At 41.2% G+C, this 25,423-nt stretch overlaps 1 protein-coding gene across 1 annotated transcript in view; it reads left to right on the top strand.

The window, feature by feature from the left end:
* Positions 1-25,423, top strand: part of Plch1 (phospholipase C eta 1) — a 202,996-nt gene that overhangs the window by 160,815 nt on the left and 16,758 nt on the right. Inside the window, exons 11-14 of the mRNA XM_051198667.1 lie at positions 6,245-6,352; positions 14,601-14,762; positions 16,520-16,591; positions 19,671-19,762. Of these exons, the coding sequence (XP_051054624.1) occupies positions 6,245-6,352; positions 14,601-14,762; positions 16,520-16,591; positions 19,671-19,762 (434 nt within the window). The remainder of the gene's footprint in view (positions 1-6,244; positions 6,353-14,600; positions 14,763-16,519; positions 16,592-19,670; positions 19,763-25,423) is intronic.

The following is a 25,423-nucleotide window of genomic DNA, read 5'->3' as shown; positions in this document are numbered from 1 at the left end:
TTGCCTTCTGCACAGTTGGAAATTAAGATAGATATGCAGTGTCTCAGGGCTTATGGGTACTAGAATAAATTAGGTAGAAGGCAGTCTTTGGAAGGGGAGGCAGCAGTGTGAGTTATGTGCATCCCAAATGCATCTGAGATCCATTCGCTATTGGTAGTGTTTCTTAGAAGTTAAGGAAAAAGCTGCGCATCCTGACACATGTCTTTACTCCCAGCTCTCAGGAGGCAGAGGCAGTAAGGCTGACATTGAAGGCAACTTGTGCTATCTTCTGTCTGAAAAAAAAAAGTAATGAATGAATATAAAGATGAATAAAATTTGAAGATTTACTGATATGTTCCAGCATGCTCCCACTTAAAACAAAAGCAACACTGCTCTGGTAGAAGAATAGTCTCCAGCCTAAAGTCAGCATGGGAAGCCTACTTAGCACTCAGGAGGTAGACAAGTTGACCAACCAGTTGTATCTACAATGAATGTGTGTGTGTTCCTGAAAAATAAGCAAAAAGTTGCTTTTGAGCAAATATATTTAGCAGCTTTCTCCAATTGCTATTGTTAAAAGGAGGGGTTGTTCTTTGCTCTGAGGTGCCTATTTTTGCAGGAGGGATCACAGGGGTATTGCCTGGGCTCCGCAGCAGATAGTTTGAAGCTGAGAGATATCCAGTAATATTTCCTTGTTCCATTCTGAATCAACCCAAGCTTAGAATGTAAAAATAGTATGCAGACCAGAAAAGAACTTCCAGAAACACCTAGATCATCCTTCCTTTACATCTCCTCTGTCTATTACACCACACAAAATGTTCCCCAATTTTATTCTTTTTTAATGATTTGATTTGCTTTTATGTTTTATGAAAAATTTTTCATAATACTATATTCTTAACATGCTCCTCCAAACTCCTCCCAGATCCTCTCCATGTCCCCTAACTACAAACCTTTTTTTACCCCTCTCTTAAAAAACAAACAGGCAAGGGGATAGTGACAAGGCTTTAATCTCAGCACTCAGGAGGCAGAGGTTGAGTTCTAGGACAGCCTTGTCTACATAGTGAGTTCTAAGAACAGCCAGGGCTAAGAAGAAAGACCCTCTCTCAAAACAAACACATCCCTCCACCAAAAACAGAATCTAAAATAGATGAGTAAAAGACCAAGAAGACAAAAAAAAAAAAAAAAAAAAAAAAAAAAAAAAGTGCCAGAACAAAGCAATATGAGATTAAGAAGTCTACAAAATTCTATTGAGTTCATTTTGTGTTGACCAATTATTGCTGGGCATGGAGTCTATCCCAAACTATTTTTTCCTTTGCAACAGGGAATCAGTTGTAGATAGCTTCTTGATTGGAGGCAGGGACATATATTCAGTTCCCCTTCTCAGCATTTGGACCCCATTCAGCCATCATTGAACAAACTTCTTGCTGTAGACAAGAATTGACACAGAAACCCATACCTGGACAGTGTGCTGGGAGATTTGGAGCACTCAGCCCTAAATGGGATGTATTCATCAAACCTCTTCCCTCAGGGCTCAGGGATCTATGTTGAAGAGGAGATGGAAAGATTGTAAGAGCTAGAGGTGATGGATGACACTAAGGAAACAGTATCTTCCAGACACAACAAGGCTGACGCACATATGAACTCCTAAGGGATTGTGGCAACACACACAGGACCTGCACAGGTTCAAGCCAGACAAGGTTCTAATCATATCCTTTATCTCTCTTCAAGGATAGCTGTTAATACAATATGTTAAGGCAATGCACTTGGCAGGGCATGTTAGTGCATGCTTGTAATCCCATTACTTGGGAGGCTGAAGCAGGAAGATTGCAAGCTGAAAACCTGACTGGACTATGAGAGCAAGGTCTTGTCTCAAAAACCAAACCAAACCAAACCAGTACTACTGTTTTGCAAAGCTTTTCTTCCTTCCTTGATAAAGTATGTTTGTGAACCAGGAATATGGGAAAGCTGGCCCAAAAATAAGGGCATCAGCATGCAGCATCTTCTAAATACATCCCCCCTCCAATAAAAAAGTAATGAACTCCTCTTGTGGGTGTTCTTTTGTTTTTATTCCTTCATCCTATGCCACACTGAAACAAAAGGGAATTGAAGCCTGTGCTGCTATTGTACTCCTCATGCCTGGCTGCCATGGTACCCACCTATCTTGTGGACCTGGAATCAAATTGCACCATTCAAGAACAATCATTCTTAACTTAGTGATGTTTTTGTGTTTATTAGTTTTGTTCTATTGAACATTATTTTAATGAATTTATTTTTTATACTTTTAAAACACAAACAACAACAAAATAAACCCTGCTGTCTAGACATTTAAATGTCTGTGCATAGGTGTACGTTGGCAACTGTCATTGTGCCCAAAAAGTTGCCTCTGAGTAACTGGTTGTTGATGAATGCATGAAAGTCACTGACATCATCGTGTCTATTGTTGCTGAGTGTATCTGGTCAACACTTGAGTGCTTGCCAACTGGTCATAACAGCTCTACAAATACTGTCTTATGAAAAGAAAAATCAGCTTATATTCTGGGAACTTTCTGCATTGATAATACCTAAGGTCGTATTTATATATATTTGAACATTCTAATTCTGAACAGGCCTGCTATAATTGGACCTGAGTGTGTGTGTGTACGGGAGTGGGTGTGCAGCTCTTAATGAAATGCTTGCCCAGCATGTGTCGAACTCTTGGATCAATTCCTGACACTGCCTAAACTGGGCTTGGTGATGTGCACCTGAAATTCCTGTACTAAGGAGTGGAGGCAGGAGGATCAGTAATTTAAGGTCATCTACAACTACAAAGTGAGTTCCATGCCAGCCTGTAGTATATAAGACCCTGTCTAAAACGATGCACAAATTTGTTTTATTCACTTTAGTCTCGGAAAGCCATTCTGTAAGTTGAAGAACATATTTTAAGTCTCCAAATCCTAAAATCTTTATCTGAATGCATACTTTACTTTTATCACATGATTATATAATCATTTTGAAGTTATCACTGTGCTGAAGCCTAGGGACAAGGGCTTTGGGTGTTCAGGAACATCTAGGACAGAGACAGCAGGTGAGCTACCTCTTGCAATCTGAAAAAGCATTCGTGTGCACATATCAGTTACCAAGTTCATTCTGTATTTAAATTTTTTCTATCTCTGTTCTGAGTTAAAAACACTAGATATTTGATTTTTCAACCTTTCTTAAAAGTCGGGGATGCACCCTGCCTACAAATGACCCATCTGGCATTGAAGAAGAAAGAGAGGAGGGGACCAAACTGAGCCCATCCTGCTTGAGGGATGGTGGAAGAGGCCAATGGCATCCTTTCTGCCAACAGTTTCTGAGTCCACTGTATGGATGGTGAGGTTATAGGCAACGATCTCTTTTCTTTATTGCTTTGCAAAAGGTATTTTTAGTGGATTACTTCTGCCCCCAGGATTCTATTTGTGAGGTTATTAGGTGTCTATGGCTGCCAAGCAAATTGCCCACAAATTTAGCAACTTGAAGTAGCAGACATTATCGTCTAGTCCCTACTGGGTTTTCTGCACAAGCTGCTGTGATGGTGTCAGGTGGAGCTGCAGTCACCTCAAGGCAGACTGGGGAGAGGAAGATGTACTTCTGGGATCAGTTGGTGGCTGTGGCTGAATGTTCTGCCAGGATGTTTACCTAGAGGCTTCTAGTTCTTTGCTACATGGTTCTTTATGCTTAATAGCTTGTGGGGCGGGGGGAAGAAAGAGACGGAGAGAGAGGAGCGGTGTGGGAGCTAGATGGATGGATATGGAATGGTAAGTAGGAAGGTAGTTTCAGGTATTGTACTGTATCGTTTTGCTCTGTTCATCATGTTTAGAAGTGGTCATTAAATTCAGCCCACATTCAAGAAGATAATATTGCAGGGACAGAGGCATTGGTGTTATTTTAGAGGCTGCCCACTACAACAGCCTCAGCCACTTGCCTCGGAGCCTGTTTCTGTCCTGCCCTTCCCTAGAGCATATTGTGGGAGCAACTCAAATATCCTCTTACTATTCTTTTCTGCCCTCAAGCGAGACGCCTACCAATGTAGCTAGCTACCTTAGAGCTCTCTCTTATCAGACCCCTGGGCCTTGCCTTCTTTTGGCTTTTTTTCTTTTTTAACCTTTTCTGAATCTAAATTGGGAAATATAGAAGAGGGGGAACAAAACCCATAGAGGTACTTACTCTCAAAAAACTTTTCGTGTGTATGCATGTGCACACATGTGTATGTCTGTGTGTGTGCCTGTGGGACACAGGTGCAGGAGAGAGGACGGCCATAAGTGTCAGTGCTAGTTTCCCACCTTGTTTGAGGTAGCCCTATAAGTTTCGTGAAGCCCTGAGATTATAGACACAAGCTAATGACACCGTGCTTCACATGGCTTCTGGGGGTCCTAGTCAGATCCTCATGCTTCAGTAAGTGTTTTACCCCTTGAGCTTCTCCCCAGCCCTGGATACTTACTACTGATTGACTGTCTCTACTTGGAAATTATTCTCCGGTCATCTTGTAATCACTGGGATCTATTGGGTCCAGCCTGTCCACCTCTTGTGTCTGTACTGAACCTGCACCAGTTTCTTTTCTTTAGGTCACATAGCATTTATGTTTACATTACATATTTTTGTTAGCCTAGGGGTGATTTGAGGTAAACAGGAGGATATACAGGGTGATGTGCAAATACCAAACTGTGTTGTAGGAAGGACTTGAACATCTTTGGGATCTGCTGTCTGGGAAGTGTTGCAGAGACAATCTCCCATGGATGCTTGAGGATGTATATAATGTTGTAGCTCAAACTATAAGTGTAATGGTAAAGCTCAAATCTCTTCCCGTCTTATAGAGTATTCCCCTGTGGCAGGCTCTTGATTTCTAAAATGTACTGGTGAACTTGAGAGTGGCTTAGTCCTGAGGACTGTTGTGTAAGCTGCATAGTGGTCCCATGAAAGCAGGACTGGATGCAAAGGGCACCAGCAGGCATCTGCCAAGGGCAGCTTTACCTTTTGAGGACAGCAGGCTGTTAAGTGTATTTGGGCTGCTAAAACAAAATGTCTTAATCTGGGTAACTTTAAAACAACAGAAGTTTATTTCTCTATTCTGTGGGCTGAAAAGCCTATCATCCAGGTTCTGTAATTCTCTTCCCCTTCTCCTCCCCTCTCCTCTCTCGCTCCTCTCTTCCCTCCTTTCTCCCTCCCTTCCCCCTCCCTCCATCCCCTCCTTCCCTCCATTCCCCCCTCTGCCTTTCTTTCTTTCTGTCACCCCCCCCCACTCCCTGACCTATGTCTCACTCTGTAGTCAAGGCTATCCTGGAACTCATATAGCCAGGCTGGTCTCCAGGATAGTCTCAAATCCAACTCAGTCTTCCTTCCTTTGTCAACCTCTTAAGTATTAGGATTATAGTTATGACCCAGGTTTATGTTTAGTGTCTGGTGAAGGAGGGTCTGCTCCTCATAGGTATATTTCCATGACGTAAGAGGTAGGAACTTAGGGGACCCTTTTCATTTAATCACTTCGCAGAGGCTAGATTTCTTCATGATGTCATCCACAATACCCATACTAGATTTCAGCATCTGAGGGGACACCAGTACTCAGATCGTGGAAGTCACACAATCAGATGGCATGATGCATGTTGTTAGGAGTCAGGCCTTTTTAAAAGAGACATCAGTCTGAAGTTTTAAAATTACAATATTATTAATTCATTACATTTAATTAAAGCTAATGACAACTTTAGGATAAAAATTCTTCCCATCTTTATTTTGTTTTTCCTCCAGTTGGTTTTCCTTCTAGTTGGTCTGATGGGACATTGCATAGACCTTCATTTTGTATTCTGTTTTCTCTATAAAAAAAATTATGGTTCATAGAGTAAAAAAATGTATTTTACCCCTTAGTTACTTAAGCATATAATTCGGTATTGTTAAAAAATACACAAAATGTTATGTAATAAGAAGTCTTTTCATCCATATCCACTCAGCAACAGCTATTTGCTTCCTACCATCTGTCCCCAACATCATTCAGCTTTCTGTCTCTGGTTTTGCTGTGTGGGTACCATATGCAAGATTTGTCTTTGACTTATGTCATCTGGCATAATGCCTTCAAGATTTATGCATGTTGTAATGTGTATCAGAATTTTATTCTTTTAAAAGGCTGAGTAATATTCCATATGAAAAGGGCAGGATTTTTTCATCTATTCGTCTGCCAATGGACATTTGGTTTACCTCTACTTTGGGGCTGTTATGAATTTATTTTCATCTTCAAATGGGACGTTTTGATCTATTTCAGGGCAAGAAGTTGCCTTATCACCTTGGGGATGATGCAGAGGAAGGAGAAGTTTCTGATGAGGACAGTGCAGATGAAATTGAAGACGAGTGCAAGTTCAAGCTACATTACGTGAGTTGCAGGCTAAACACTCTTTTGCCCTTCCCCAACTACAGAAAGAGTAAGGCCACAAATTGGTGCTCTATTGGATACTTCACTGAAGAGTAGAAGGATGTTCTTTTAAAATTACTCTGTGTGCTGGCACCCAGCATTGTGGTGGTAGGTGAGTGAGTGGGGCAGGTCTATGCCTTAGAACTGAGAAGCATCTTAGCAGTGAACCCTTCTGTCTTAGCATTTCTGTCGTGTGAACAGACACCATGACCGTGGCAACCCTTTTAAAGGAAAGCATTTAATTTGGGATGGCTTACATTTCAGCGGCTTAGTTCTTTTTCATCATGGTAGGAAGCATGGTGGCATGCAGGCAGACATGATTCTGGAGTAGCTGTGAGTTCTATATCTGGATCCACAGGCAGCAAGCAGTAAGAGACATTGGGCTTGGCTTGAGTATTTCAAACCTCAAAGCCCACCTCCAGTGACACGCTTCCTCCAACAAGGCTACAACTACTCCAACAAGGCCACACCTCCTCATAGTGCCACTCCCTATTGAGGCCATTTTCATTCAGACCACCATACCATCTGTCCTTTTTCCAGGGACAAACCTTACAGTAGGGCTGGGAGTCAAACTGTGGTTGGACTGTCAGCCTTCTTGATGAACATGAGTAACCTTTCCTCCCCTTCCAAATACTGGCCGCCTATGGTGGTACCTTAGGCTGACTCTGGGCCCAGCACCTGGGTCTGCATTTTTAAGATGGTAAACCCCTCCCTGAGTAAACATGCCTTGGCCTCAATGATTCTCAAGCACTTCCTGGGATGGGACACTTGGCTGGATGGCATTTGAATTTAACCATCTGCCCCTGGATCTAGACCACTTCTTAAACATAGGAGCCTCTGTGAAGAAGATCAATGTTATGTGATCTGGGGTGGGGTGCAGTTCAGTTTAAACATGCAGAATTCTAAGGCTTGAAGAAAGGCTGTCCCTGTCCCTGCCATTAGTCACATGATTTCTGATGCTACATGACAAGTCCAAAGCAGTGCAGGCTTTGCTGTCTAGTTTCATTTCTACAGAAAAGGGGTATTTGGTGGACATCAGAATCATTATTCCATCCCCAGATACATTTTGTATAATCTCTCCTAATACACACCATTACCCTGAATTCAACAATTATGTTGTTACAACAAGACACTATCTTCTAAATTACACTAACTCTGATGCCTCACCTCAGAGGTGGCAGAAAGAGATGACATCTTTTCAAAGGAGACAAGAGCTTAATGACAGCTGAAGTCTCCATAGACATTTCTTTCTTGGCTTTAAAGTGCTTTGAAGAGGGAAATGGCAAAGATTCAGCTTTTTTTTTAATAGGTCACAAAATCCCAGATGCTCTCATAACTGAAAATACAGTAACTACATTAGTTTTTTTTTTTTTTTTAATACATGCTTTTCTAGGTATTTATTATCTTTGTAACTGACTCCTGATTGTGGGTAAGTCTTATTTAATAAACCAGGACTTTCTGATTCTCATTCTTGTGCATCATGTCCTTCAGATCTCTGGGTTGGTAGTTCCATAGTCTACCATCTGAAGGAGGAAGCAGAAGCCCATGCATATCACCTGTGTGGGAAAAGCTCTTCTGGGAAAATCAGAGGTTGTAACTACTGTTATTATGACAATGCGGTTATCAACCACTACATGCAATCCAAGTTGATCTAGTTCTTAGGTCCACTTGGCTGTGTCAGTTTTTCTTTGAGTCTGTTGAGACGTTTTTCATGGTACTCAGGATTGAATCCAGGTCCTCTTGTTTGCTGGCCACTGAACTATGTTCCAAGTCTTCTTTTGACTTTTTATCTTGGGACACAGCCTCGCTTTGATGCCAAGGCTGGCCTTGAACTTGTCAGTCCTCCTGCAATAGTTGGGATATCAGCTTACTTCTCCATTTTTGACAAACTTCTACTTTTCTACAGTAAATATCTGTGGTTATGAAATATCTTTGTAGCACAGCTCTGTGGAAATAGATTAGTATTTTCACCTGCACCCTCCAAGGACCTCTGCTTGTCTCCATAGACTCTCTGCTGCTTTCTGTGCTCTGATATCCATAAATGCTTAAATACAGCCCCACAAAGAAAGTCATGACCGTTCATTTGACCTGAGTAGAGCTAGGCACCATACCATTTAAAAGGCTTTACAGGAGCTTCCTTGTTGTACATAGTAGAAATCTATTAAGTTCTTATGCAACATTTGTCTTTCTATTTTTGAGCTCTTTTGAGAAAAATACAATAAATGCCCTGTTTAGAATTTGGGAGTATTCTATTGTAACTAGCCTGTTTATACTCCACTGAACAGCAGGGAGCTTGGCTGTCTTATTAATGTGGCAGATTTAAAGATGGTTGATCATATTTCTACAAAACAAAGTACAGTGTAGGTTGTTTGTATGGACCAGCCATTATCACAAAGCCATTCTTATAAAGGAAGCCCTTAACCTCAGCTGTAAGTTAAAAGTACATGGTTAGACTTATAAGCCCTATCTAAGTTAGTTAATACAGAAAGCTTTCAACACAGTTAATTTATGGACACCAGAACATTAACTTTCATGAGCTTATTAAGACATTTCATGCATGTCACCAATTTTTACTGGGCATTTCCTGTTGGAGATGGGCCATTATGGTTGTTGGTGTTAGGTGACATTGGAGTGAGTAAAATAGATGAAAGTTCTTTGTCTTCCTGGGATATAAACATTAATCAAAGAGCAAGGAGACCGATAAGAAACAAGGCAAATAAGTGAAATATGTAGTATGTTAGGAAAGTGGTGTGTGTGTATGTGTGTGTTAAGTTTTAAGAGGGGATGTCTATATAAAGTTTTCCCTAAAAGTTACATTTAACTAAAGATCTGAAGAAGAAGAAAAAAAGAATTAGCTGGGGAGAAAGTTCTAGGCAGAATGAACCCCAAGGCCAAGAGTAGAGCAGGTATAATGGCTTAGGATGCAGGCTCTCCTAATCTGTCAGCTGTTCAGACCCTATGACAATTTTTGCTTATGTGATGAATGTTTTCAGCTGTGCTTGGCTTGTCTAAGCTTCTGTTTTGTATTACTTTGTAGCTCCCATCACAGAGTAAATCTAGCTCATGATATGTAAGCCACAGGGCAAAGCTAGTGTGTTCAGTGACCCAAGAATCACACAGCTCAGAGACGTAAGGGACAATTTCCTCCTAGCCACAGTACAATAATCTAGCAATTTGATTCCAGGCAGCCTGATCACCGTTTTTCACAGTGGGCAGCACAGACTTCTCACTCCTGAATTTCATTGATTATTTTTCCTCCTTCTGTTGAGCTTTTCAGTTATTTTTCTTAAAACATTTTGAATCTGTGTTTAGCCAGGGCACAAATAGCAGCTCTCTCTTGCATGAAGCTCATCCTGCAAACACTAAGCCTTCCAGCCCAAATTGAGCCCCAGTGCATCTCATTGTGTTCCATTATACTGTACACCATTACTCAATGAACATTGTAGTCATTTTCCCCTTCCCACAACTATAGTTGCAACTTCATCATCTTTCCTCAGAGACATTTTAAGAAGACTTGGGAGTGTTGTTAGCATCAAACATAACAGTATTCATAGAACTGATGAACTACCTCTTGGGGCTCTGAAGTCTTGCTACTCCTGTCTTCTGTGTCTACTCTGAGTTAAAATGACACATGCTGAGCAGTAGGTCACATTCTAGCAACAAGTTAGAAGGACTAGATGAGGTGATGTGCAAGATTCCAGTTCTTTCTACTCTGTGATGCAATTCTTGAACAGAAGAGCACATTTTTATGGGAAATGAAGGCTCTAGCAGTAGAGGGCTGAAGTGAATGCAGACCCTGATAGCTGAAAAGCAATTGTGGTTCACCCCATGCCTTCAGGAAATGGGCTTGAATCTATAGAAGGCAATCAAAGGAGCAGCTAATATATTTGCTTCCTGTTGCTAGAGTCCTGTACTAAGCAGGGAAGAAAGGACCTTTGGGGATATAGAGATGTCCCCATATCCTGTTTTCTGGTTTCATTTTTAAAGACCTCCAGCTTCAGATGTATAGTGGTGTGGCAAGGAGCTTTCAGGACTACAAGTGTCTGTGCTCCAGTCCAGAGATTGTGACATGCTACTTGGGAATCTTGCCCACTGCTCTGCTCACTACAGTTGTCTAGTGAAACATCAATGTACTCCGAGTCTCTGTCTCTCTGTCTTTATCTCTCTTCTTCCCTCCCTTCCTCCTGCCCTCTCCAGCTCCTTCCTATACTGGTGTATGTGGGGGTAACCATGTTTCCAAATGGGGCTTTAGGAAAAATGTGCTGGAGGAAAATGAAAATGTGTCTGTGACTGACTGATTGACTGATGTTAAATGCTGATTCTCCCTCTTCTCACTGCAATATCCTTCCTCCGGCCCAGGGAACAAAAGAACGAGATGCATATGGCTCTTGTCTTCGGTCTGTACCACAGCTGCACAGTGGCAGCTAGGTCTCGAGGTCAGGTGTCTGTCTGAATTGTCTTTCAGTGAGTGCTGCTGGGTTCCAGGGCTGAATGATAACACAGTAATGAAACCTCAGCTGCATATTCCTTTGTTCCTTGTAGCTGCAAATTTTGTAGTGATGAAAATCACAGAAAAGGGGGCGGGGGGGGGAAGTTCACCAGGCAGGACTCTCATTCCTTTGGCAAATCCCCACATTTAGAGGACATGAAGTGAATAATAAGCTCTTATGTTAGGCATTTGCTATTCCACCAGCACCCACCACCCTGGGCTTTGTAGCTTTAGCCCTGTTCTCACACACGGACAGTTCGGCTCTTTATTGTGTTCAGCTCTCTGTGAGTCTCTGAGCAAGGGAAAGAAATGCTGGAGGGAGCCCTCTGTGATTGGCTGTAGGCATACTAGGTGTTCTTGCAAGGTTTCCCCTGCAAGCTTTCTCTTTCTGTCTCCACAGGTCCTCCCCTCCAAGAGCAGGAGCACTTGATTGAATATACTAGGAATTAGAGATCTTACAGCTCTTTTGTTGGGTCCGCTCATGGCCTTAAGTGAAACATACTTAAGTTTCCTGCAGAGAGGTTTCAGACTATTTTCCATGTTCTACAAAGGGGATGATGATTGTGTAAAATGTGAGCCACTCAGCATCAACTCGACTCAGAAATTCATCTCTTTCTGCCACAGTGTAAAAGGAATGGCTGCCTGCTTGCATTGCTTAGGAAGTGTTATGGCTTGTCCCAATATAATCATTCATAGGGCCAGGCTTGGGTGAGCTTCTGAGGCTTTCTGTGTCGGTGTCATTATGAGTGGGACTTGATGGGTCCTAGTGCTTCCCTTAGAGGGTGTTGAGTGGTTCACATAACATGCTGTTAAAGGACTTTGCTTTGTCAGGTGGCCTGGCACAGAGTCACACTTGCATTTTCCAGGCAGGCACACCATGTTGTTTTGAGCTTTGATTTATCACATTTGACAGATACTGCATTTTTAGCCAGTGGATTTGCTGTGATGTTGCAATATCAGCCCAATTTTTCCCACAGGGTGTGCTCACATTGTGTCTCTGGCACATTTCGGCAACTCTTCCAGTATTTTAAGCTTTCTGATCATGTTGTCATTTTTGTGGCCATCTCTGATTTTTGATGTTAGTGTTCTCATTGTTAATATGTGCATTATGACCTGGTTGCTAACTTGCCATCTCTCAATTCTTTTTCTATGCTTGGGCTTTGCCAGTCCCTGATACATACAGTCTTGAAAGTAGGTGAATTAATGGCCTTACAGGAGTCCCAAGTACTCAGCAAAAGGAAGAGTTGCATGCCTCTGTCTTCAAATCAAGAAACTGACAGGCCAAAAGCAAGGCCACCCATGCTAAACAGTTGGCCAACTTGTAAACACAAAGGAAAAGGTGAAGGGGACTGAAGTTGCTATTCCAGTGAATACACAAATGGGAAAAAATGAAGCAGACCTACTATGGATAATGGATGAAGCCTTAGTGGTCTGAATAAAAGATAAAAGCTACAACATTCCTAGATGCTGAAGCACAATTAAGGGCAAAATCCTAACTCTCTTCAGTTAATGATCTCGAGAAGCGAACATCCTGACCTTAATGGTGGGGGGTGAACTCAGTGCCAAGTGTTCTAAGAAGAGGGAAAGGCCAACAGATAGGTACACATAGGCAAAGATGATGTAAAGACACAGGTAGTGATTGCTATGCTCTCAGAAGCCAGGGAATGCAGGGAGCTACTGTAAGTAACAAGACACAAGGGCCTAGAACTTAAAGGGGACTGTGGCCCTACCTTGCTCCAAACGTTTGTCCTCTAGACTAATGATAAAATGAATTTGTTGTTTCAATTTGCCAAATTTGAGTCATATATTAGAGCTATCGCAAAAAATCTATTTTCTTCTCTTTTAAGATATATTCCTTTATGTTCCTTCATTTCAAGAAGCTGAATTAATTCCCAAGGCAGGTAGAATGCCCCCCTATACACTATTGGTACCCCACATGCCTGACTCATACTGATTTGTATGAGCAATTTGAGTAATTCTCGTGACATGAAGGACTGTGACAGTGGGTTTGTTACCGAGCATTTGGCAGAAATTCAGTACAAGTTGCCTTTAATCAAAATGAGTTTACCCCCAAACTCTCTGTGCTGTTTATTGTACCCTTGCCTATGTATGAATTAGTACTTGTCCTGTTAATTGATGTGTCTGGATTTTCATAGTCACGCTCCTGTCTTCCTTTGGCGTATGCTCCCAGACTTCTGTTATTACTAAAGTATTATTTATGCAGAACTCTAGCTGCCACATTTCTGGATTTCAAGTCCTTTTGGTCCCCAAAAGTCTTTGATTTTCCTCTTGACCTGCTGTAGGACGTGATTAACCATATAAGTCATTTGTTTAGACTGGGTACCACAGGGATGCCCTTCCCTTCCCCACTGTTGAACATTTAGCTGTCTGGACAGACTTTTTTTCTGGTACCATCTCTGCTACCCAGGAGGAATGGCATGTCCTTCCTAACATCCCTGTGACTGGTGGGCTGTGCTTGTTCACTTCTGAGCTCAAGTGCAAGCTCTTTTTTATCTTTGTGTCTCCTTCAGAGCCTGATTCTATAATGGGTGGACTGCATTGTTAATTTGGTACATTAACCACATTAATGCACAGTATATACGCACAGGGAATGTAGCTCATCATCCTAGCACAGGTGTTCTTTTTTTTGGAAAAAGAAAATTTCCCATGCTATTTATATTTCCTTGCTCTTAAGGGATCTTGTGAAATACATTCAAAATTAGCTATCTATTCTGCAGGGGTCAGATAGATGGTAGGTAACTCCTATTATAAATAATGTGGGGATTGCTCTTGTGAAATAGTATAACTCACTGCATGCCTGGGGTGGGTTTGGCAACTGGTTAAATAATCTGTGGAGCAGATCTGGACAAAGGGAGAGGCAAAAGCAGTTAAACAGCAGGGGGCAGTGCACACAGCCTGGGGGCCACTGGTCTGTGAGAGGGACATGTGCTGTGTGGGACTTCCAGAAAATGATGTGCCCTGACCACCTAAAGGCATTGTGAGATATGGCATTGCTTTGTTTTCCAAAAGCCTTGAAATCAGAATTGTAATTTAAAAAATAATCATAATCAAAGGCCATAGCTCAAGTCAATATTTTGTGAGCTGGAAACCAGAAAGAAATTTTGTCTCACAATTGCCATCAACCTTGAAAACTTATAGCATTCTTTGTCTCTCAGTGAAGGAAGTCATTTCTAAAAACAACATTTTTGCTGAATTGTAACTATGCAGGTTTAGGAGGCTCTGTCTCCAGAAGGTTTCCCTGGCTTGCCCTCTGATAAAAGCTTGAGGTATCAGGATGGAATGGTTTAGAATCTTGCCTCACTTACTGGCTACCTCTGGAAACCTTAAGCAATTTGTTTGAACTCCTTCCTCAAGGCCTCAAATTCTACATCACTGAAATGAAATAGAGTAAGACTTTGTAAGTGTGAATAGTGTTGCACATGTGCATGAGGACAGTGCAGCCAATGAAGAGAACTGACAGACAGTGGGATTCTTGATAATCAGGCACGTGGGAGGATATTTTGGTGGGAGGAATCAAAATTGTTCCACAAGTATCTTAATTTCTTACAGGTTACTGAGAGATCAGGAGATTATAAACTAATTGTCAGGCACAAATCTACATGAGTCTGTTTCTCTGGAGATTATTTCTATTACTTGATTTTCAAATTTTATTTATTTATTTATTTATTTATTTATTTATTTATTTATTTATTTTTGCAGAGTAATGGTACCACTGAGCACCAAGTAGAATCTTTCATACGGAAAAAACTGGAATCATTGTTGAGGGAGTCTCAGATCCGAGACAAAGAAGATCCTGACAGTTTTACAGTGAGGGCTTTGCTCAAGGCCACACATGAAGGCTTAAATGCTCACCTGAAGCAGGTAGACAATTTCCTCTCGAACTCCTCCTTCCACAAGGAAAAAAAATGTACCCTTCTCTGCAGTTTATAAGCACTTTTCCTTTGGGAAATACATTTCAAACTTCTCCGTCTATCCTCTTAAAGTTTGTGTAACAAAATCCTTCTGCAAAATAAGTGAGAATGTATGCAATGCACTGAGTATTGTCCTGGGTACAGAAAGTATCAACTGAAGTCAATGACTGCTATCTCAGATTGCATAAGACAGCTGTGCTGTGTGCTATAGGCCTGGTATCTTATTAAATATGCTCAATTTCACTCTTAAATCATCATAGTTGGGACAACAAGTGACATAATCCTCCTTCCAGTTGATGGGCTGTTAGAAGTACCAAAGAACTCACAGGTTAAGTGGATCACTCTTCTGTTTACCAAATGAGTAAATGGAGACCAAGAGAAGGGTCATGGCTTTGGTGGGAATACTGTTCCTAGACTAGGAAGAGCAGTGTCAATACTAGGACCAATGTCTATGTTCTTCCTAGTCCATATGGATAGTGATTAATATTAGTGGGGTGTTTCTTTCTGTCTTTCTTTCTTTCTTTTTTTTCTTTTCCTTTCTTTCTTTCTTTTTTTTTTTTTTTTTTTTTTTTTTTTTTTTTTTTTAGGCAGGTTTCTCTCTGTAGCTTTGGAGCCTGTCCTGGAACTAGCTCTGTAGACCAGGCTGGCCTCAGACTCACAGAGATCCTCCTGCCTCTGCCTCCCAAGTGCTAGGATTAAAGGCATGTGCCATCATCACCCAGGTATTACTAGGTTTTCATAGGCAATGCACACACATAAACTAGTCAAGGGTGAGTCAACATCCTTCTGTGAACCCCTGGTTCCTACCCCTCATCAGATTTTCAGTAGGTTTTTCTACCAGTCAGTGAGTGCCTGGGGTCTTCCTTACCATCCCTCCCATGAGTTACTCGTGATATCTGTTTATGGCTTTAGCAGACAGTTTTCGAAGCTTCTTTATTTTAAGTTACTGGCTTACCCACCTTTGTTCTATTGGTGTGTTTGGTGGGTGGGGTCTGCAGGTCTCCACACAATGAATTTCAGGGACAACTACTGAATGCATCTGAACCCCTTCAACAGGGAATTTCTGCCCCACCCCCTCTTGTGGTCTAACACAAGGGGAGCCTTGCTCACCGCCTCTGCCTGGAACATTAACCCATGTGAGGAATTTTCAGAGGCTAAAATCCCAGTCCCAGAGCTTAACACCAGGACAATAGTTTCAATGCACAGATGAGGTTCCCTGTGATTTCCTTAAATGAGTGAAAGTGATATGGCTGGGTTTTATTTAAAATATTTTAATATCCCAAACTACAGTGTTCAGTGTGAGCATTTTCTGTACTTGGCAGGTAAGGCTTTTTTACTTGCTTCTGGTCACTATTGAAAATTAAAACTCCTTTTAACTGGAAATGATTCATCTCTACTTGGACTATTCAAAACCCCATTTTCTGATGCCATGCACACAGTGAATAGGAATGGAGGGCCAGTACAGTCATTGCTGAGAGCTCGACTTGACTTCAGCTTTGGGAAGCCATGGGCCAATGCTGTATGCTGGCATCCCTGACAGTGTCCCCTTCTTGTAGCAGAAACAGCCACATTTGGGATGTCAGAGGTGTGAAGTAGGAATAATTGTGAACCATGGGAAGAGAAGAGAGGATCCCTCTGCCACTTGCCAAGCTAAGCAGGACAAAAAGGAAAATCAAAATCACTACATTATGCTTTTTATTTATGCAGAATCTAGACGTGAAGGAAAGTGGAAAGAAGTCCCATGGGCGATCCCTGATGACCAACTTTGGGAAACACAAGGTATGTACATAGTAAGAGTAGTAAATGTGCATAAATCAGTTAATTTAAGAATCTGTATGCAGCAGGATGACATTGTATTATAATGACCTTGGAAAGGCTGAAGGTTTTGTTAAAAAGACTTCTAAAGGAGGAAAGTTTGAAATTTAAACAACTTTGAAATTTAGAACAGTTATTAATCCAAAGTATGAAAAAATCAAGTTGCATTTTGGAAGTATTTTAAATAAACATATCTAACAGAGGCCTCATGTTCTGAATACTTAAGTCATTTCTACAAGTAAAAAGACAGGCAGTTTGCATTTCCAAAGAACAAACCAAACCAAAAGCTTAAATGCATCTCTTACAAAAGCAGATAGTGTGATAAAGAAGCCCATGGCAGGGAAATGAGACTCACCTTCAGCCGTGTCTGGAAAGTGAAAATTGCAATTATGTTGTCATTCCATGGACACCATGATAGAGAGCATAAAAACACCACAGAGACCAAGTGCTTAAGTGCCGAGCAACATGTACTCACTCTTCTGAGGTGCAGAAACCACTCTGGCCCACAGCGTGACAGTCCCACTTTTTAGCAGCCCTGCTGTTGGGTTTATTGACCAAGACAGAAACAACAGTTTAACAATGGCATTTGTAGTGGGATATGTAGTGAACAGTCCAAAGGCTCATTAACTATAGAATCAGTTAAATGTGGCAAATCATATCTGGGTTGCTGAACAGCCACAAAAAGGACACAGTTACATCTATGTGCTATGATAACATCTTTCAAACATGATCTTAGCTAAAGTAGTAAAACTCGGAGTACATGCAGTGTGAGTATTCCTGTATGAAATTCAAAACCCTGTAAAAATGCTACAGGGTAAAAGTTAGGGTGGTTATTAAAGGTAGTTGTTACCTTTGAGCGGAAAGTAAGGACCACATGGGAGGATTAGAAGGACTCTAAGGTTCAGATAGGAGTCTGCTTCCTCATTAGAGTGCTTTCACTTTGTGAAAACCGTCATTTGGGACACATACAACTGTGTACTTTTCCAAGTGTATGTGATACTGCAATAAAGAGGTTAAACTGTTACACGGGGTATTGGTCACCGGGCTAGCGAGATGGCTCAGCAGGTAAAGTGTTTGTTGCCAAAGCTGATGACCTGAGTTTCTCATGACTTGTGTGGTGGAACAAAAGTTACTCTGACAGACTGTCCTGTGACATCAACATGTGCGCCATGGCGTGTGTGTGTGTGTGTGTGAATGTGCTTGCACACACACCTACACACATGAAGTAAGTGTACTTTTAAAAATTAATACAGCAAATCAGGTATTAGGTGATGAACTTACCACTGAGGGTTTCGGTGAGACATTTTCTACTATTGTAAGGGATGTTCTATCTAGAATTTCATGTCTGGAAGTAGGATAATTTAGGGAAATTAGTTATAGTGATAAGAAAATATTAAAAAAACCAATGGGTCAGTTATAAAGAGTGATTAATCAAGCGAGGATTTGCTTGCATAGTGGGCAGGTCTGAAGCCACTAGGGTCTTATCTCTGAAGATCTTAACATACAAAGCATGAAACAAAAAGTATGGTGAAAATAAATTCTAGGTGTGATAGCCACAATCTCATGTATATCATGTATTAAAACTGTATCAGGAAAAATATCATCATTAATCATTCTTTGTTTTGTTTTTGAGGTATCATCTTGCTGTGTAGCCCAAGCTGGCCTTACACTTCCACTGAACTTCCTGCCCTCCCCCCACCCTGTCTCAATAGCTCAGTGTACAGGTGTATACGTGATTTTAGTTATTAATTTCCTAACCTTTTTATATCTTATAATAAAAATGTATGTTTTGAGGTAAATTTTCAGAAGCATCTCAGCTACTGAAGAGTGAATGTTTTCATATATCATATATCTGTTGATAATAGTAGGCTATCCTTGAGACTGTTTATGAATCATTGTAGTGAGTACCAGTAATAATTTACCTAGAAAGTTAGTCAGTGGATTGCAAAATGGCTGTGTAAGTCATCTCATTTATCATTGAGACTATAATCATCCTATAGAATGGCTAGTGTTTACACACTACTTTTAAAATATAGCAGGAAGCTTGATGGGGCTTGTGACTTTTACCAGTTTGGTGAAGAGCTAACCTAGAATAGAAATTTGAACACTAGGGCTTCCGTATGTGAAGTTCTCAGGATGAAAGAAATTCCCGAGAAGGTCCAAAATAACTCCTCACTGTCAGTGCAGTGGGTATTCTGTAGCTTGTCTTCAGTTTTGAGTAATGAGAAAACCTGGGAGCTGGTGTGATCTCTGTGGTGATTTGAGGGTAGTTCTCATTTTCAGAGTCACGTTCCTCAGATTGTCTGGATGGCTCACCTTGGTAGGAGTTGTATGTTTGGTCTCAAGCTTTCTGCAATGAGTGGTGTCTCCATCATTAGTTTTGTTGGGCTGTGTGCTGCCTAAATAATGAGCAGTCTCCAGTGTGAGAATGAACATCCCCAAGTCTGTCCAGAAGACACTAGATTAATTCTGGAGACTTCCAGATCATGTCCTATGAGTAGTGATTTTTATTTTACTACTAGAGCATAAAATGAGTCATAAACTCAAAAGAGCACTTTGATTTAGAAAACTATTTGAGTATGTGCTGGTTGAAAGTAGAATGGCAGGCATTCTATGTTTTTACTTAATACATACCTTTTTTTCAGATTCAAATTTGCCTTTTATCACTTATCAATAGTAAACTTCCATACAAAAGGACATTTCCCTTATACTTATTTAAATAGATATTTTAATTTTGGCTCTTTCTTGCGGGATACCTTCAAAGTACACAACTAATATAATTTTTCCAGGATGTCAGTTTTCTGTGGCCTCGAAACTGGCTTTTGGGCATGAAACTCTAAATCTTGCATTGCTGGTGTAATATAATGATTGATACTGGTCATTCTTTCTGTGCACATACTCGCACATGCATTTGTGCCTCTCTCTCTCTCTCTCTCTCTCTCTTTGTGTGTGTGTGTGTGTGTTAAAATCAAGTCCCATCTCTGTATGTTTTGGATGTGCCTGATAGGATGACTTAGTAAGTTTACTATGTTTCTTCCAGCAGAAAACTTCAAAATCACGTTCTAAATCCTATGGCACTGATGATGAGGAAGATATATTTCCAAATCCTGGCAAGGAGGGAGGCCAACTGTACAGGTAAGAAAGCATTTTCATGCTTGCTGCTTGGACTCCTATGGCCTCCCCATCCTATGATCTGGTTGTTTTAGTTGTGTATGTCTAGAGAATGGGAGGGATCATGAAGTAAGGTATTGGAATGAAATGTGAAGGTCGAGATAGAGATACTCTATGGAGGGAACATGGCATCAGTGAGGTTCTGAACACATGGTACTGGCAGTAGTTGTCATGTGGGGGTAACCAACAGTACCATGTGCTTTCTGACTGGTCTTGAGGACTGTTCCATTTAAAGGAATGTGTGTCTGGTACTATAAATATGGTGAAGAGTCTATAGCTGAGGAGCATCACAGACCTCACAAGGGAAACCTACTACACTGTTTGCTTTCAGGACAAGTAGCTATTCAAGGCTACTACTGCTCCTAGCCTTGAGCAGAGAGGCATCTCTATGCAGTGAGCAGGATTTAATGGAAATACTTGTAATTGGCCAAAGTCGCTGAAAATTCATGACTGATGAGTGTTCTGGTCTAAAATGAACATCTACATCATGTCCTACAAGGCCTTGGGAACATCATGGAAGAAAGGATGTAAGAATCAGAGGATTAGGAGGTGGGTTAGGAAACACTCTTTTCTGATTTGCCCATTGCAATTATAAAGACACAGCAGCTGAGGATAACAGTATGAGACCTGCACAAGATCTTCAATCCTCCATCCGGAATGAGGGAGGGAATTATGATGTTCTACCTCTCTCTGGGGAGCAGTTACATGGTTCTTGGAGTAAAGGAATATCACTTCATTTAGTGGTATAGTTACTGATACGTGTCCTCAGCTTTTGAAAGTGGCATCATCTTACTCATATCAATAACCCTAACTCATTTCAATATGTCCTAAAAATATATGAAAGTAGGAGGTGGCCATGTTGGGAGTTAGAAAATAACAAGAGAGGGTAATAATGTGGTTCCCCCGCAAATTAATGCACTGTTACACCAGTGAGCATATCTTGCCTGGTACATGATCCTTAGCTTGGCTAGCTTTTCTCCCACAGTGGCTGTCAGAATATCTGCTAACACTGTGGAAGCTAGTGAGCAAGAAAGTAGCTTCCAACAAACATGAAGAGCTAGGTAGTGGTGCATGCCTTTAATCCCATAACTCGGGAGGCAGAGACAGGTGGATCTCTGTGAGTTCAAGGCCTGGGCTACAGAGCAAATTCCAGGACAGGCTCCAAAGCTACACAGAGAAACCCTGTCTTGAAAAACCAAACACACACACACACACACACACACACACACACACACAGAGAGAGAGAGAGAGAGAGAGAGAGAGATACTTCCAAATAGTTTCATCATGTCCTGCAGGCATAGCAGTGTCTTCAGCAATGGAGTCTGGAGAAAATCTTTGCCAGCTATTCATGTGATAGAAGATTAATGTCTAGAATATTCAAAGAACTAAAGCAAAACTAAGCATTAAGGTAACATAGTGAAATTGGCTATGGGATGGAACAGAGAGCTTCCATTTAGCTCTGATCGGCAACCAGGAGCAACAGCCACAGCCTGTTACGAGTAGTTTTTCTGCCTGCTGGTCTTGGCCCACTGTCATGCCAGCTCCAAATAACACACTGAGACTCTGTATTTGATATAATTCTATTAGCCTGTTACTAGCATTTCTTATTGGCTGGCTCTTTCTTAATGATTAACCCATTTCTATTAATCTAAGTATTCCACGTGGTCTCATCTTACCGGAGAGTGGGGCCGGCATTCTGCTCTCTCTAGTCTCTGCATGCTGACCCCTCCCTACTACTTCCTCTTTCCTCCTTATCTCCTAGTCTCTCCTATCTTTCTTTCCTATTGGCCAACCTATAACCTATTAACCAATAAGAGAAACATATTTACTGAATGGCATCTCCCATCAATAGCCTTTACTGTTTCAGGAGCTCCTGCAATCTCGACCAACACTCTATAGGGAATACTCTACCCTTACTGCTCATTTGGAGACTATAACTTCTGGGTGCAGCAGTGTCTACCCATGCACACTACCTCCATTCAGACTTATACATTTGAATTTTGTCCTTTTTTAATTAATTAAACCTGAACTTTAACAATTCCCTTCATGTGTATAATGAATTCTGACTACTCTCACTCCCTACTTTCTCTTATCTTCCTTCCACTCCTGTGAGCCCTGCCTCCTCCCTATAATTCTCTTTCCTGCATTGGTATCATTTTGTTTTGTGGTCCAATAAGTTTAAACAGGAGTATCTGGGCGATCATGGGTTTAGAAATAGGCATTGGAATCTGGTGAGCTCACTTATGGATACATGGCTGAAGACAATGACTCTTTTTCTCCTAGAATCTATTAGTACCAATAGTTCAACAGGGAGTGGTGAGGCCCCACAAGCCCTGCCCTCATCCATGATTGACTATTGAGCGGGCCAGTGTTGTGCAGGCTCAGTGCAGATACCCTCAGCTGCTGCTGCTGCTGCTGATTACAATTGCTGTGCCAGACTCAGAGGATGACATTTGCCAGCCTTCTCCCTGTCTTCTGGCTCTTAGATTCTTATTGCTCCCTCTTCTGCAGTGTTCCCTGAACCTTACAGGGGGAGGTCTAAGTATCTTATTTAGGCCTGAGCATTCAACCATCACTTATTGCCAGCACTTTGAGCAGCTGTGAGTCTCTGTCTTCACTATTATTCAATGTAAAGAGAGGCTTCTCAGGTTCAGGCTGGGAGCAATGTGTGTTCATGTATAAACATAGTCAGAGGGCAGTTTTTAACTATGCCAGTTTATCTAATAAACAATATTAAGCTCTAATTCAGGGCCTATGACTTCACTAGCCACCTGTTTGGGGCTAGATTTATAGTACCGTGCATGGATTCTCTCCTGTGGAGAGGGCCTCAACTTCAACCAAGCAGTAGTCGGTTACTCCCATAGTGGGCTCTTCTTGCTAGGCAGGTGGGTATTATAGTTGTTAATGTGCATGGAGCCTTTTCTCCCCCAGGCAGCCTGTATAGCACCCTGTTGTTGCACGATGAAAGCTAGCTGGTGGGGAGGAAACTGACCACTTGGTTCCAGTTTTATTTCTGTTTCTTGCAGCCAAAGCGTGTGGTAGCCTCAGCAATTGTGTCTTATCATCTAATATTGGCAGACAACCAAGAGAAGTGCCAAGAGCCTTTATTGTATTGTATTGGAAGTGTCTAACCAACAGTTCACCCAAAGGCCTCCCACACTTGTCACTGGAATTTTTGTTTACTTACCCATGATTTCTAGGCATGATATTATCTACCATGCAGGCCATCTTCCTCCTAACTCTTTTAAAAATAGTATTAGTTAGCTTATAAAATAAGTTTCTTTAAAAAGATTTAGAAATTATTCTGTGTGTGTTTGTGAGTGTGTACGTGAGTGTGCATGCATGTGTGTGTGTGTGCGCGTGCATGTGTGGAGGTCATAGGACACCTTGTGAGTTCTGGCATTCAAACTCAGGTTATCAGACATGGTAGCAAATGTGTTTGCTCACTGAGTCTGCAAGCCTAAAACAGTAGGTTTCATTTTGGTTAACCCTCTCTGTCTTTCTCTCCATGCCCAGGTCCATCCCTTTTTAAACATCTCTACACCGAGTATTCCCGTCTTTCCCTAGAATATACAGAACACTGAAGAAACTAAATTAACATAATATCCTAATTTAAAAAAAGTAATGGGTTATGGAACTGAACAGAGAGTCCTCAAGGAAAGAAATACAAATGACTAATAAACACTAATGTTTGACATCACTAGTCACCAGGGAGATGCAAATTAAAACACTTTATTAATTTGAGATCCATCTCACCCCAGTCAGAACAGCTATTATCAAGAAAACAAATGACAAAAATGATGGTGAGGATGAGAGGAAAAGGGATTTTTGTTCACTGTTGGTGGGAGTATAAACTGATACAGCCACAATGGAAATCAGTGTGGAATTTCTCAAAACACTAGAAGTAGAACTTCCAAATGGTGTGGCCACACTTCTCCTGGGCATATACTGAGAGGACTCCATGTGCCTGTCCTGGAGATGCCTGCACATCCATGTTCATTGCTGTTCTAGTCACAATAGGTAGGAAATAGAATCAGCTCACATGTCTGTCAGCCCTTGATGACTAATGAACATGTGATACTTGAACATAATGGAGTCCAATTCAACACCGTACAAATGAGAAATTGTGAAATTTATAGGAAAATAGATGTAGCTGGAAAATAATGTAGTGAGCTAGATAACCTAGACCCAGAAAGACAAACACTGTGTGTTCTCGCTCCTATGCAGATTCTCACTTCAGTGTTTTAGATTTCTGTGTTTCAATTGTGTGGAGTACCTGTGGAGGCTAAGAAGCAAGAAAGGAGCCCAGAGATTGGGGTGGGGAGGCTGAAAGAGAAGGGGGGAGGGGCTTAAAAACACAGGATCTGAAAATAGAGGTACAGAAAATCTCCTGCTCCCCCTTTTAAAGCTGTTATCGGTAGTATTATTATGACTGTTTTCAGAACTGAATTGTGACCCATGCTGTGAACTTCCTGGCAGTCACAAAGGAACATAATCCATATTGTGGCTAGGTATACAGGTGTGGGTGGACACACACATGCAGGAACACACACACACACACACACACACACACACACACACACACACACACTTGCTTACAACTTGGTCTCTTTACAGAACAGAGAAATTGAAGCCATACATAGATGCCTTATAGGAATTTACCATTATTGCTCAGGTAGACTTTATAGTAAAGCCCTATTGGGATGCATATCATCAAACATTCACTAGTGAGGGCAGAGGAGAAATGTGCAGGCAAAAATTAATATTAGTTACAGTAAAAGACACAGGACAGGCAGGAACACCTTTCGGAAGACCTTTCCTGTTTCTAAATCAAAGTGTCTGATGCACAGTTAGGGAAGGGACAGCATTTGAAAAGCCACATTATTCTTCATGCATTCAAACAAGATATCATTACAGGGATTATGTGAAATAAGATTACATGCTGATCTTGAGGCAGTTAGAGATTTGCCCCTAATACCTGTGAGAGCCTTAGCACCTCAAATTGTCACCTTGGAACTTCACTAACCTGATTCACTATTAGGATAAAACAATGTAAAGAGCTGACTTTATATAGAATGTCTCCATGGCAATGACTATCTTGGGAGTTTTGCTTGTGAATTTTAAGCATGATCTCACATGGATTCATTCAGTGTTTTTTATCTTTAATAACTAGTTCTCAAACCTTTTCACCATCCCAAGAAGAAAATCTTCACCTCTTAGCAGTCACTCTACTCCCCTCTCCTCTCTGTACCTGGGTAGACTTTTTACTTGACAAATATTTGACCTTTTACAAATATCGGGCTTCCTTCATTCAGTTTTGTGTTTCCAAGATTCACTCACATTATGGCATGCATATTCTCTGTTTGATTTTATTGACTAACTACCTGCCATGTGAATATACTTTATTTTATGTAATAATTTAGTAGTTGGAGAATATTTTAGTAGCTTTCACTTTATTGGTTAAAAAGTATTGCCATGCATACTCACATGCAGGATTTTATGTCAATGTAAAATGCTAGGTAACAATGTAACACACTTGACAACTCACTTGACCAACTGCTGAACAATTTCCTAAGGGAACTGCACCATTTATACTCCCCGGATGTCCATAAAGATCTGAGTTTC

Source organism: Phodopus roborovskii, unplaced genomic scaffold, assembly GCF_943737965.1.
Source record: "Phodopus roborovskii unplaced genomic scaffold, PHOROB, whole genome shotgun sequence".
NCBI lineage: Eukaryota > Metazoa > Chordata > Mammalia > Rodentia > Cricetidae > Phodopus > Phodopus roborovskii.
Note: the sequence above shows the minus strand (reverse complement) of the source record. Positions and strands in the feature narration are given on the sequence as shown.